The 12,788-nt window shown below is 51.0% G+C and overlaps 1 protein-coding gene across 2 annotated transcripts; it reads right to left on the bottom strand.

Moving 5' to 3' along the window:
• Positions 1-31: 31 nt before the first annotated feature.
• On the bottom strand, positions 32-11,337 carry tcp11l2 (t-complex 11, testis-specific-like 2). Of its 2 annotated transcripts, none has more exons than XM_088645996.1 (10): positions 11,177-11,337; positions 9,001-9,169; positions 8,012-8,144; positions 7,461-7,581; positions 6,589-6,812; positions 6,181-6,317; positions 4,215-4,402; positions 3,445-3,626; positions 2,889-3,061; positions 32-1,928 (listed from the first exon to the last, which is right to left on the bottom strand). In XM_088645996.1, exons 2-10 carry the CDS (start codon positions 9,161-9,163, stop codon positions 1,672-1,674), a joined length of 1,578 nt encoding a protein of 525 aa, XP_088502122.1. In that variant the 5' UTR covers positions 9,164-9,169; positions 11,177-11,337; the 3' UTR covers positions 32-1,671. The 2 variants fall into 2 exon arrangements, with proteins under 2 accessions (XP_088502122.1, XP_088502123.1); XM_088645997.1 differs by lacking the exon at positions 11,177-11,337 and adding an exon at positions 10,869-11,101.
• Positions 11,338-12,788: the final 1,451 nt, after the last annotated feature.

The following is a 12,788-nucleotide window of genomic DNA, read 5'->3' as shown; positions in this document are numbered from 1 at the left end:
TTAAATGCAAATGCCAAAGCAAAAGACGAAGCACATTTTTTAAAACTTTAATGGACTTCAATCAAGTTCGTTCCAAGGAATTCCTGGGACTGGGCTCCATAGCTGCTTTACATCGAGTAGTACATCAAAATAAAATAAAATCAAGAACCATTGTCTTTAACAAAATGACTTTGTAAACCCCACCGACTCGGTGTGTACAGCTGAATTTGTATTGAGTCTTTCAGCGCTCCCTACACTTGTTCAGAGCAAATGCCTCAAGAGGCACTGAATGGAAAACTCATGCATCTGAAACAGTTACTGGCGTTATCAGGATAATCACCGACAGGCAAAAATGACCTCTCGGCCGTTCTAGACCAGACGACAAAACACCAAGAAGAAGAAAAGTCTTGAAGAACTATACATTACTAATTTTTCATGTAAGCTGTATACAGCGAATCGAAACCAGAAGCACAGAAGAATATTTAATGCCCAAACACCCCCATTTGAATAAAGTGTAATTGTAAAAAATACAATTTGAATGCTACTTCCTTATTGTAGATAATGATGGCACAGAAATGCACATGAAAATACTTTTTGCTTATAAAAATGTAGCATTTTCATTTCAGACAAAGAATAGGGAAATGTAACACTACCCACTCATCTTCCAGCATGATAGACCTTCACAACAACTCAAGTTCAATCCCTCACAAAAGTCCTCAGCACTACATTACACCAACTTCAAACCACTTCTCTCAACATGCATTTTCAAGCGTCAAAGTTTCAGATACAGAAAAGATTATGCAATGTCTTTCCATGACTAGATCTCCTACAAAAGCATCATAAATATGAAAATACATTTTTTTAAAAGAACATCTTGCATTGTAAAAACTTATTTGATTGCATCATTCTGACCAAATCTGGTATCTTCAATCAAAAACATGAAGCCTTTTGCTGGTACGAAAATTGGCATTTAATTTTCTCTTCAGTCTTTGTGCTATACATTTGTTCACTTTAGTATGCAAGTTGGATAAAGCATTAAGGACTTCCATCAGGTCAAATTAGAATATTCTTAATATTTCTGTAAAATGGTATATACAATTTCCCTTTATTTTAAAAATATATAAATGGCAATTCCGTTTTGCAACGAGAATGTACCCTATTTATTTTCCGATCCGTGTACATAAATATTTAAATAACGTTCTCCCAAAAGAACATAACTGGCAGGACTGGTCATTAATGACATCTTTTTTAGCACACCAACCACTCGTGCCTGCATTGCAAAACGCAACACGTTTCCCCAGGCTTCACGCTAACCACAACTGAAATGTAACCAACACCACACAGGACTTTGTACAGGTGCAGCACATCCAACGTGACGCCAGCAGACGTCGTGACTACAGCTACTGCACGGGCTACTTTAACAGATCCTAGACGCAACGGTCAACGCACACAGACGTATACTACATCTTAGCATCAAACGAGAAGGCTAATGTAGGGACCAGATGTTCGGGATTCAGGATGCAGTTCAGGGCTCGACTGTGAAGCAGGGGGATAATGGTTGGGACAACACAAAATATGATATTCCAGGTCTAAAAATAGAATCTCTCTCGTAACTGGGCAACAGTTAAATACAAACGCATGCAAGGCCGTGGGACGTGTCCACCGCGCCCGTAAGGCATGGTCCCGCGCCGCTCAGCCAGTGGCTACAGGGGCCTGGGCTGCTCCGGCAGCCGCGGGCCCTGGCGCGGCGCTGAACAGCAGCTTCCGCATGATGCCGGTGTAGAAGGGGCTGTACACCTGCATGTTGAAGCGCACCACCCTGGCGAAGTGGGCTCCCAGCTCCGCCAGCTCCGGCTGAACGAAGGAGAGGCCTCCGGGAACGGTGGGGGGGGCGGGGTGGGAGTTGGGAGTGCAAAGGAAGCGTCCGAAGTAAAGCTGGACCCTCTCATCTGGAATCATGGAATGGGGAGAGGACACGGATTTACTCGGATATAAAAGAGAAGGAATTTCACAGAGTCACTGCGGATCCCATACCGGCACCATGGAAGAGTCACCTCTGCCCGGGAGGTTTAATCCCTCCCCCCCCCACCAGTAAAGACTTCATCGCAAAAAACAAACTTTAGATGAAATCAAAATATACTTCAAAGGGCCTTAAGGATTAAATAATTTCCCACTGAAGAGCAGCCCGACTGGGACACAGAAGTTCGCGTAGGGAGCTGCCTCAGCAGGCGTAGGCTGCAAAGGAACGGGTAAGGGTTTATTCCTGCTGAAAAGAGGAGGGAAACAATGCGTCAGCTGTGGAGCCTTCTTCACGCACCTAAAGAAGGCTCCAGAGCCGACGCATCGCTCCCCTCTTCTTTCCAGCCGGGAATAAACCTTTACTGGGCCCCTAACTGGGCTACGTCATGCTGCTTTCCGCCTGCTGCTCCTGCTCTGGAGCGACGGGGCCCCAGATACAGCCCAGGAAGGTCAAGGAGACACCCGTGGTCCGTGTGCAGAAGAGCGGCCGAGCCGCTCGGGCAAATCCAGGGCCCAGCCCTGCTCGTGCTCAGCTCCTCATACCTGCCATTACTTCTAGTGAAACGCCAAGCAAGACCGAGACGGTGTTATAAACAAGAACAAGAAGGAGACTGTGAAGCATTTATACTCAAACCAGAAGTTTCTGAATCTGGTCTTGTTGCGGAAAAGCTAGTCACGGCCTGCGCAGATCCACCAGCACCAGGCCATACTGATCGCTTCTGTGTTTAACCGTTATTGATTGGAGCCAGCGAGAACGCAATGCCCCACATTTATCTTCCCTAATGCATTGCAATTGTAATTTTAAAAAAATACAGGTTCCCCACTTCACTCTGCAGACCAGGCAGTGCATTGTAAAGAGAACCTTAGCAGATGGAGAAGTTTTACAGTACCTATCAGGCTGCTGATGGGGTTGTTCTCCTCAGTAATGCTGCAGATCTGTCCCTTCAGTGAGAGCTGGACCTCAGCAGGCAGGGCAGGATAGCCACGCTCAGACAGAGACTTGTTCAGCTCTGAACAAATCTGAGTACTGACATTCTCAAGAGCCTCCGTCATGTTAAAGGACCTGAAAGAAAAAGCACACACAACCAGCTTTTCAAACAGGAACAACTTTAGATCAGAAACGCCAACAAAGCAACAACCCAGAAAGATAAGGTTTCTATAAAATGATACCACAGAACAGGGACGACGTACGCAAATGTATGTAAAGGTGAATATATATGCAAGGAGAATAAGAAAACATACAACAGTACATTACCTCAACAACAGTATAGCCAAAACAAGAACTCGTTTGTTGCTCATCCAAAGCTGTAAGTTTTCAAGGAGGCAGATATTGCTATTTAAAATTTAATAAAGCTTGATTATTTGATTCCGATAGGAGCTTAATTTGAGCTGGCCGAAATAACAAGGCTGCGTCCCTTCGGCAGGGGGAACGCCTGTGTAACTTACGGGCTGTGCACGCCCTCCAGGAGAATGCTGGCGATCCTCTTCAGCCGGTCTGCCAGCGCAGGCAGCCCCGAGACGGACCCGCCGACGGTATTGTAGACAACGAGCAGGACACAAGCCACAGCCTTGAGCAGGCCCAGCCTCTGCTGCAGCTCCCGCAGACGGACCTCATCGGTCATCAGGGTCTGGGGGAAACGCAGAGCGCTGGGGGGGTCAGGAATCTGCTCTGAACCCACCCCTTCTTCCTCTGATCCGGACAAGTTTGCACGGCTCATTCTTATCTGATCTATTCTGGCTGTTACAGAATTGCTGGCGTGTGTTAAGAGTAGTACAGTATGTGAAGATGTTTTGGTGAGGGGGGTGCAGTTCATTATTGGCTCAATGTTGTATATTTGTATTGCTTTTGTAACCGAGTGCTCTCCCCTAACCAGATTCCATGCAGCTGGTTTTGATGGCAGGTACTGAACTTGAACGCGAGAGCCTGCAGGGTCTGGTGTGAGCGAACCGTGAAGCGGTTTCTCACTCCTCCTCCTCCCCTTGCTCTGCTGCAGCCCTGAGCCAGGAGCTCAGCGCGAGGCCCTTGGCGATGAAGAGCACGACGCAAATGCCAGCGTGGCTCGCACTTTAAATTACTCGTGACCAGAACGCGGCGAGTGAGAATTATGCGGATGGTTAAGTCCCCAGATTTCCATTAGACAGCGGCCCCTCAGCGCACCTCTCTGCGGCGCGACGCCACCCCTCTCGGCAGTGCTCAGCAAGAGACGGACATTCACCTCCGGCAGCGCTCTCTTCCGGTAGTCCCAGCTCAGCAGCTTCACGTAACCCGTGTTCAGTACCACAATCGGGCTGGGGATGGCGCTGGTGGCTTTCGGAGGTCCGGACTCCTGGGTGGCGACGGGCTTGGCAGACATCAACTCCTCTATCGTCTCCTTTATCCATTCAGTCGTGTGGTCCAGCGCACCTGAATGCACACCCACACACACACACCGCATGACTCGCAAGGGCAGCAGTGCAGTTTCACGTTACTTCGTTTCCACACCTCCTGCCACTGGAAACTGGAAGAATGTTGAATATGCTTGTTCAGGGCTGGAACAGCCTCTTATACTTTCTGATAGAACGCCAACCAGGTCTGTGACACCCAGCTGACTGTCCACTGTCGCTTGGGGAACCCCAGTCCGCTGGCAGGCAGCGACACGACCCAGACTCGAACCCGCGTCACCTGGATGACAGAGCTCCACCTCCACCTGGGCGCAGGCGAGCGCTTTTAATGGGCGAGGCCCTCAGGAGGACCCCCTGAGGAGGACTTTAATGAGCCCAAGAAAGTTTGGGCGCGAGACTGAGATTTTGAAATATTTCAGAGAATAAAGCCCTTCAAAAGAAGGGAATCTCCACGATGTTCTGAATCTGTCGGAGCAGGGCACAGCCGAATGGTGGCCCGTCTCATTCACAGCACTGCCTGGCACACAGCACTCAAGACAGCAACGCCAGATAGGAAGCTATTTTTATATACATCGAACATCAGAAAATAAGAACAATTGTTTTCAATGAAAAACGGGCAAACCTTGTTAGCCCTCTGCTGTCCCAAACATTTAAATACTTCCCCCCCCCCCCCCCCATCTCTTTGTAAGCTTCTAAGGAACCGCTAATCTTGTGTGTGTACGGTAACAACATCACCTGTTAGAGGGGACAGGTGCTCCATTAACTCTCCCCAGCCTGAACACTCATGAATACTCGTCTACACATTTAATACAGCTCTTTTTCTACTGTCATTCCATCTGTCTGCAGCAGAGACACATAATCCTCTCCTGTTCTAGCAGGCGCAGCAGGGCTAGTCATCGACCAGTGTGTGCAAACATGCTACTTGAACAGTTCCCAAGCACTTCCCTGGTTACCGCCAGAAAATGGCAGTCTACTGGTCTTACCCAGTTGGGAAAAAAAGGCTTTTTCCCCCCCATCACCTTGACATTAACGCATGCAAGTGTTTCCCCATCTGAACTGGAACACCACCTACAAAATGTGGTGAAATGCAGCCTCAGTACAGATTTGAGATCTTTTTAAACAGCTCCCAACTTTTTTTCCATTATCTTGAATGTGCAGTGTCCACCTCAGTGTCCACCACACTGCTTCACCCTAGGTGGCGGTGTACCATTCTGCAAAGCAGGACACTGTTGTCCTCAGGCTCACCTATAAGGCTCTGCATGGCTTGGCACCTCAGTACCTGTCTGAGTTACTATCGCCCTACTCCCCACCTCGCAACCTTCGCTCTTCTAATTCTGGTCTCCTGTCTGTCCCCCAAGCCTGTCTACACTCTGTGGGTGACAGGGCCTTCTCCTGTTATGCCCCCAAGCTCTGGAACTCTCTGCCCAAGGATATCAGAGAGTCGCCTTCTCTAAACTCCTTCAAATCCAGACTCAAGAACTTGTTCTTTAGAAGAGCCTTTACTGAACTGGTTCTGCGTCTGCCCCTTTACAAGGTGCTCCATTCAAAACTGCACCAGCAAAAACCACTCAGGTGGATAATTAATAAATCCAATGTCAATCAACCCAGCTGGATAATAGAGGATCGAAGGGCAGAGGGCAAAAAACGAAAGAGCATAAGTTTTACACACGTGACTTCTATGCATTTTCTGTGGCCGTCCTCTCGCAGGGTAACTGCAATATTTTGTGTCGCATGTACACAATTCCTAACTCACAAACCCACGAGGCGATGTCGTCAAAGACGCAAGACAAACCCACTCACTGGGAGTCTTCTCCACGATGCTCTGGAACTTGGCTCTTTCGTACTCAATGGAGTGGTACTGGAGCTGAGGCCGGAGGCTCTGGATGGTGTAATTAACCATATCCATCTTCATAAGGTCCAGGACGCGGAAGATCTCCCTGGGGGGGGTTAAAAACAAAAAAACAAACCAAAGAAGCATCCAGCACAAACACCCTTGTTCGATAAGGAGGCATTTCACATTCAAAGCGCTACTTTGGAGTAATAGCTACACCGCCATACGGTTGACAGCATTAAGACTCAGCGAGATGCTTACTGAAACTAGACGCAATGCATGTCAATTGACAAGATCTCTAGGCCATACCAGGAACAAAGCACTGCCACGCCCCCCATCCCACACACACACCCACCCACGAGGATTCTGCCACCTACCTGAACAGGGACACGACGCTCCCAGAATTCTCCTTCAGCTTCCGGACCTCCTCGTCCCGCACGGGCGCGCACAGCTTCCCCATGATGAAGACGATGTAGTCGGCCAGCGCGCGGATGTCCAGGGCCTCGTTGTCCACCTGCTGCCGGATCAGGTCCATGTCCAGCACCTCGCAGATCAGGTTCCGGAGCCGGTTGGCGCCGGGATTGAGGAAAGACAGCAGGGTCTGGAAGAGGCGGGGTGGCGGAACAGATCCGATACCCCAGCATCGCAGCGCAGGGCGGGTTACAAACTAGAGGGGGGGGCGCCCCGCAGCTCGGCTAGCCCGCTGGGTTGCTTGTGACCCACCAGGCGAACACACGGCCCCGACCAAGCCCGTATTTCTCTGCCGGCGCACCTCCCAGCCCGGTCTCGCGCAGTCACGATCGGCTACACGCACAAGAGCGAGGCCGCGAACGCGTCGCCCAGCGCAAACAGAAACGGGCACGGCCCGACTTCGGCCGGCAGATGCACAGCTCTCGGTTAGGACTGTCGGTGCTCCTCATACACACAGCTCTTCAAGCTTTAACCGCGCAGGGTCACTCACAGTTTACAAACTCAAAAGTTAAAAACGTTTACCAGCCTATAAATAGCCGGCCCCCTTACTTCTGCATCTACGTTCCCGAATGATTTAAAAGCGCCAACATGCATTTTCCTTCACAAGCCTTTGACGGGGTCTCCAGAAATAAAAAAAACAAAGCTTCCAAACAGAGCACACAGATACCGATTTGAAGGCACGGCCTTTTCATATGCCGAGAACGTCACACGAGCGGTCAGGCCTGGCAGTCGTTAAGAGGAAGCGGTCGGCGGACAGAGGCGCCCACGGGAGACTCACCTCTTTGATCTCCTCCAGCAGGCGGATGGCGTACTCGTACTCGGGAGGGTCGTCGTTCAGCTCGGCCTCCAGTCGATCCCAGAAGGCCTTGTGGACGATCTCTTTCACCCTCCTTTCCAAGCTAGAGAGGGGAAAACCCAGAAGAAGCATTCGCTATGCACGAAAAAGGACGACGGGGCCCAAGCAGAGTTTAGCACCAGAGAGAAAAGTAAAAAGAAAGTGTGAAAGCACAGCGTTGTCCCCCGTTTCTTCCACGGCCTGCCAGCTGAAGCAGAGCCCCCGATTCAAACTTCTTGTGTGCAACCGCAGCCTGCATTTCAGCAGTTTCTGAAATCGATCATCTACCCATTTTTATACACAGCTTCTTACACCAGGACTGGAAACTCATCCAACAAGGTACCACAGCTCAACCAGTGACTGAGCATGCATCCAGGATACTGCAGGTGCTACTGTAAAAGTCCACCACAACACGACAACGCTTTTTGTTTCGGCTTTCGCCCAAAACCGAACAGATTCCGAAACGGCGCATCGACCACCCCGTGGGGGCGTACCTGCCCTGAGGTAGGTCGGGCTGTTTCACGTGGAAGTCGCCGTTCACGATTATCTCGTGTGCCAGGCTCAGGTTACTCAGGTCTCGTGCAGACACCATCAGCTCGTCGAACGTCCCGGGTTTCGGGGGGCTTGCTAGAAATAAAAAAAACACACACACACACACACACACACACACACACACATCCCCATGAGAGGCCACTTACTGCAGAGTTCCAGCACTACTGTAAAATAGCTGTACCACTCAGACATGAGCGAGGGTCTTCACTCTTGTCCGTCAACCCACAGTTGTGTTTACAGTACAGCCAGCAGCTGTATCACTCACACCTAGCAGCCCCCTGGAGCTCAGCAGGTGTGAACCTGGTCAGTACCTGGCTGGGAGACTCCTGGGGAAAAACTAAGGCTGCTGCTGGAAGAGGTGTTAGTGGGGCCAGTAGGGGGCGCTCACCCTGAGGTCCGTGTGGGTCCTAATGCCCCAGTATAGTGACGGGGACACTGTACTGTAAAAAAAGGCGCTGTCCTTCGGATGAGACAAAACCAAGGTCCTGACTCTCTGTGGTCATTAAAAATCCCAGAGTGTTTCTCGAAAAGAGAAAAGAGTTACCCCAGCGTCCTGGTCAAATTTCCCCCTGGCCTTTAACAGTCATGGTCTCCTAATAATCCCCATCTATGAACTGGCTCCATCACTCTGCTCTCCTCCCCACTGAGAGCTGGTGTGTGGTGAGTGTACTGGTGCACTCTGCTCTCCTCCCCACTGAGAGCTGGTCTGTGGGGAGTGTACTGGTGCACTGTGGCTGCTGTCGCATCATCCAGGTGGGGCTGCACACTGGTGGAGGTGGAAGGGATCCCCATTACCTGTAAAGCGCTTTGAGTGGAGTGTGCAGAGAAGCGCTATACAAGTGTAAGCAATTATTATTACTACTAAAGAGGCCAGGACGGCGCGGAGGACACGGCGAGCACGCAGGGGTACGTGACCTCCGGAGGGACTCACAGGCCGGGGAACTGAACCGGCTGGAGGCGTCGCTGCTGAAGCTGCGCCGGGAGCTCTCGCCGTCGCTGGAGGAGCCCGTGCTGTCGCGCCGCACCGCGGGGCCCGCGTCCTGCTCCGGCTCCGGGTCCGAGCTGGCGGAGGGGCGCTCGTCCTGGAGAGGCATCGCGTCCTGCGTGGGGGACCAGAGAGGCGCCGCCGCCCGTGAACCTCAGCGCGACCGCAACACCCACGCGTGCGTGCGTGCGTGCGTTTCTCCCCCCACCTGTCGACCGACCCCAAACCCCACTTTCAGGCTCCCTTATCTATGGAATCTATGGCCGGGAGAGCCGACACTTTCATCTCCGTGTGTTTCATCCCGTCGCGCAGGCCGCTGCTCAAGACCATCAGCAAGTCCGCTCGTTTATTTTGCCGGACCTGCCTCCACTGTGCCGCTTATAGCGCCGTTCACTGACCACAACGCTGCACATGAGCAGCGGCTGCCTATACGACAAAAACCGGAGCAAACGATGCTTATGTTTACTTCCGCCGCCGCCAGAACGCGCGTGGGGGGGCGTTCGTCACCCCGTGACCCCGGGAGTCACGCGGCCCCGCTGGAACAGCTGCTCGGTGACCATGGCAACGGCCGGGACTCTGTAAACAAACCGGCGCTGCGGCCCGGCCGGGTCTCCCACACGAGATGTCAAGGCGGGAGGCCATGAAACACGTTAGCGAGCCGCCGGCAGCACGACGAGGCACAAGTCCTGACGTGTGGCTTCGCCCTGACCTTCGCCCTGACCTGACCGAGGCAGCCCGGAAAAAAGTTACCGCTTTTGGAATGATTTCGGGTCGAAACTAGCGACACGACAGATATCCATTACCCTCATGCGCAGCATGAAGTATTGCCCGAGTTTCACAAAGTGCTGCCAGCGCTGGAGTGGGACACCATGGCGCAAACCAGAGGTCTCCGTTTTAAAGAAAGATATACCCTACGTTTCAGTGATGCTACTAAATCCCCCCCCCCACACACACAATTTTGTTTTTTTAATTGATTCCTTCGCGGTACCGCGCAGGCAACTGAGGACGCTGCGTCTCGCTACATGCGAGTGAGCTCTTCAGACACAGCAGCGCGCAAGCCGGCCAGGTCTGCAGTTCGATCCCAGCGCCATAACACGGGGTGGGATCCGATCCGATCTGCGCCTGAGGCTCCAGACGCACAGGATACTGCGGGACTCGCGCTTGTATATAGCGCACCCAGGCTGTACAGTATATAGGGCGTACAGGCTGTAGGCAGGGCGCACCCAGGCTGTATATAGCGCACCCAGGCTGTACAGTATATAGGGCGTACAGGCTGTAGGCAGGGCGCACCCAGGCTGTATATAGCGCACCCAGGCTGGGCGAGCGATGCAGGAAGCCTGTTTGTCCTCGGGCTGCGAACGGGGAAGGTTCGAGAACAGCGCCGCGCGGGTTCGGAGAAAACCAGCCCCTCCGCCGCGCAGAGCGGCCCGCGGCGGGGAGGCCAGAGCGCAGCCTAGCAACCATACCCCTCCTCCTCCTCCCCCTCCTCGAGCCGCCCCGCCTACGTCACCCTGCGGCCCACGTGATCAGAGCCCCCAGCACCAAAACAAGAACTGGGACGGACCCGCAGGACCGAGCCGGGCAGGGACGGCGAGGTCCAGTCGCCTCGCCACAGGGCGGCACGGTTACCGTCGGAAAGCGCCGGGTCTACGGGCTAACCGACTAGAAATGCTCTAATCCCTCGCAACCAGTAACCCTCTTGCACAAGGTTTCTCGCGGCTGAGCTTGCAACACGTTGTTGTTTCGTCTAAACGGATCAGAATCAGAAGATTATTACTCTACATAACCTGCTTAGTCAACACAAGAAGACAAACCTCAGATTACAAGTTGTTTTTTTTCCCCCGAAAACACCGCACAGATGTTCCCGACCGCTGGCAGCTCTCAAGGCCCGCTGCGCTGTCTCGGGAGTAAACAACGCGTTATTCCTGCTAAGACAGCACCTCGCCGTTAGCATCACCAGCGCCCGCCCACAGATTTCCCCAAACAAGTTTTTCTTCTTTCTTAAAGCCAACGGTACCTTAACTTCCCCCCAAAACACCGAAGAACACAGGGCACCGACCCGCGAAAGAGCCAGATTAGTGACTGAAATCTTGATTATTGTTAAAAGTCGTCGCTAAATTACCTTTAAGAAGCCTCCTGCTAACGGAGACTCGGTATCAAAGGAGAGCTATATTAAGGTGTCTATCTCGGGAAGAGATACTTAGTGTCCGGACGCTGCGCTCTGCACAGTTTAAAGATCCTGATGTCCCAGCTGGCCAACACGCTACTATTTATGTTACACTCGGGATGGCCCATCGGTGGCTGTCTGAAGGGGGTCACCGCGCGTTTCATTCTTTCAACCTGTCCATATTTCGTGGGCGTGCCAGGCATATCAAACAACACATAATGATATAAGTGATCAGTCTTCTCATTTGTTTCCTTTCGTGCACCGGTTAGTAAAATCAGTGCTACATCTGCATGACAATAATAAGGCGACTCTCCCTCATCTAAAGCCAAAGATGGTACCTGCCGCCTCGAGCACAGTGTTCTTTGTTTACGGATGTGACGCAGGTTGAATCGATCGCCCGAGGAAAGAAGATAAAACAAGGAAATTGTTTTTTTTATCATTGTTTTGAAGTGTGCAGTACTAAGTGTTGTATTACGGTACCGTTGATAACACAAGCAACCGTTTTGTTTAATTGTGTCGATTGTCAGATAATTCTGAATCCCCTCTTTTTTTAAAAGATCTCATTTTCATCCAGTGGAAAATTCGTTCCTGTCAACTTCACTTGACATTTTTACCTGAAAATGAAAGGAACCGGGCTGTCTGGTCCATCTGGCCTGTTTGGTCGTTAGTAGCTAGTTGATCTGAGGAACCCATCCAGCTGTTTCTTGAGAGAAGCCAGGGTATCATATTGAAGAGTTTAGAGGAGTACCTTGTTCAAAACCCCTACAACCCTTTGTGCAAAAGAGAGCCTCCTGTTCTCAGTTTAAATGCACTTCAACGTGGTGTCTTCTTGTGTCCTCTGGTTCGTGTTTCACTCTTTATTTCAAAGACCCTTGCTGGGTTGACCTTGACAGTGCCTTTGCAGACTTCAAATACATGTGTCGGCTCGTCTCTTAATCTTCTCTGTTCAAGATGAAAAGGGGCTGTCAGTGAAGGACCTTCCCTTAAGCCCCAGAATGTATTTAAGTGCTTTTTTTCTGGACTGATTCCAGATCAACAATATCTTCTTTGATGAATCCTTTGCTTGATTATTTTTGTTAAACAGTCCTCCTTTTGTATGTGAATGGATGCATATTTGAAAAGCTCAAGCATGTGGGGGTGTTGAATGCTGGTTAGGGCTCAGAACTCCTAACTGGAGCCATACTGCTGTGTCCCCGAGCAACGGTCTTTCCCCAGGCTGCTCCAGCAAGTGTCAAAATAAGTTGTTGTAAGTCTTTGTTAGCTGCTTTTGGATTCGTGCTTTGTCTAGACTTGTGAAGATGTCATGTAATGCAACTTTAGTTAAATTTCCCCTTATTATTTACCTTATTTTTCTCCAATGTAAGAGTTTTGTGCAAAACAGCCTTAACAAGTGGTGGCCTGATATCATAGTTAGGGAACTATGATACCATAGTTGGGGTTAAGTTGCTCTTAACCCCAACTTCTCTAGGGGCGCCGTACAATCTCTGACCCCAAGCTTCTCTCTGTCTGTGTGTCTCATGGAGAGCAAGCCAATAAAGTAATCTTATCTTATGACTTCATTGAAGTT

This window comes from Lepisosteus platostomus, chromosome 9 (assembly GCF_059453375.1).
Source record: "Lepisosteus platostomus isolate fLepPlt1 chromosome 9, fLepPlt1.hap1, whole genome shotgun sequence".
Classification (NCBI taxonomy): Eukaryota; Metazoa; Chordata; class Actinopteri; order Semionotiformes; family Lepisosteidae; genus Lepisosteus; species Lepisosteus platostomus.
This window is presented reverse-complemented; position numbering and strand designations above follow the sequence as displayed.

Bases quoted from the DNA above. Each gene is read 5' to 3' on its own strand.
- tcp11l2 (XM_088645996.1), bottom strand. From the start codon at position 9,163: ATGCCTCTCCAGGACGAGCGCCCCTCCGCCAGCTCGGACCCGGAGCCG. The intron at 7,582-8,011 runs GTACGCCCCCAC...TCCCCTCTCTAG, and splicing joins CCCGACCTACCTCAGGGCAG to CTTGGAAAGGAGGGTGAAAG. The intron at 6,318-6,588 runs GTAGGTGGCAGA...AACCCCCCCCAG, and splicing joins AGCGTCGTGTCCCTGTTCAG to GGAGATCTTCCGCGTCCTGG.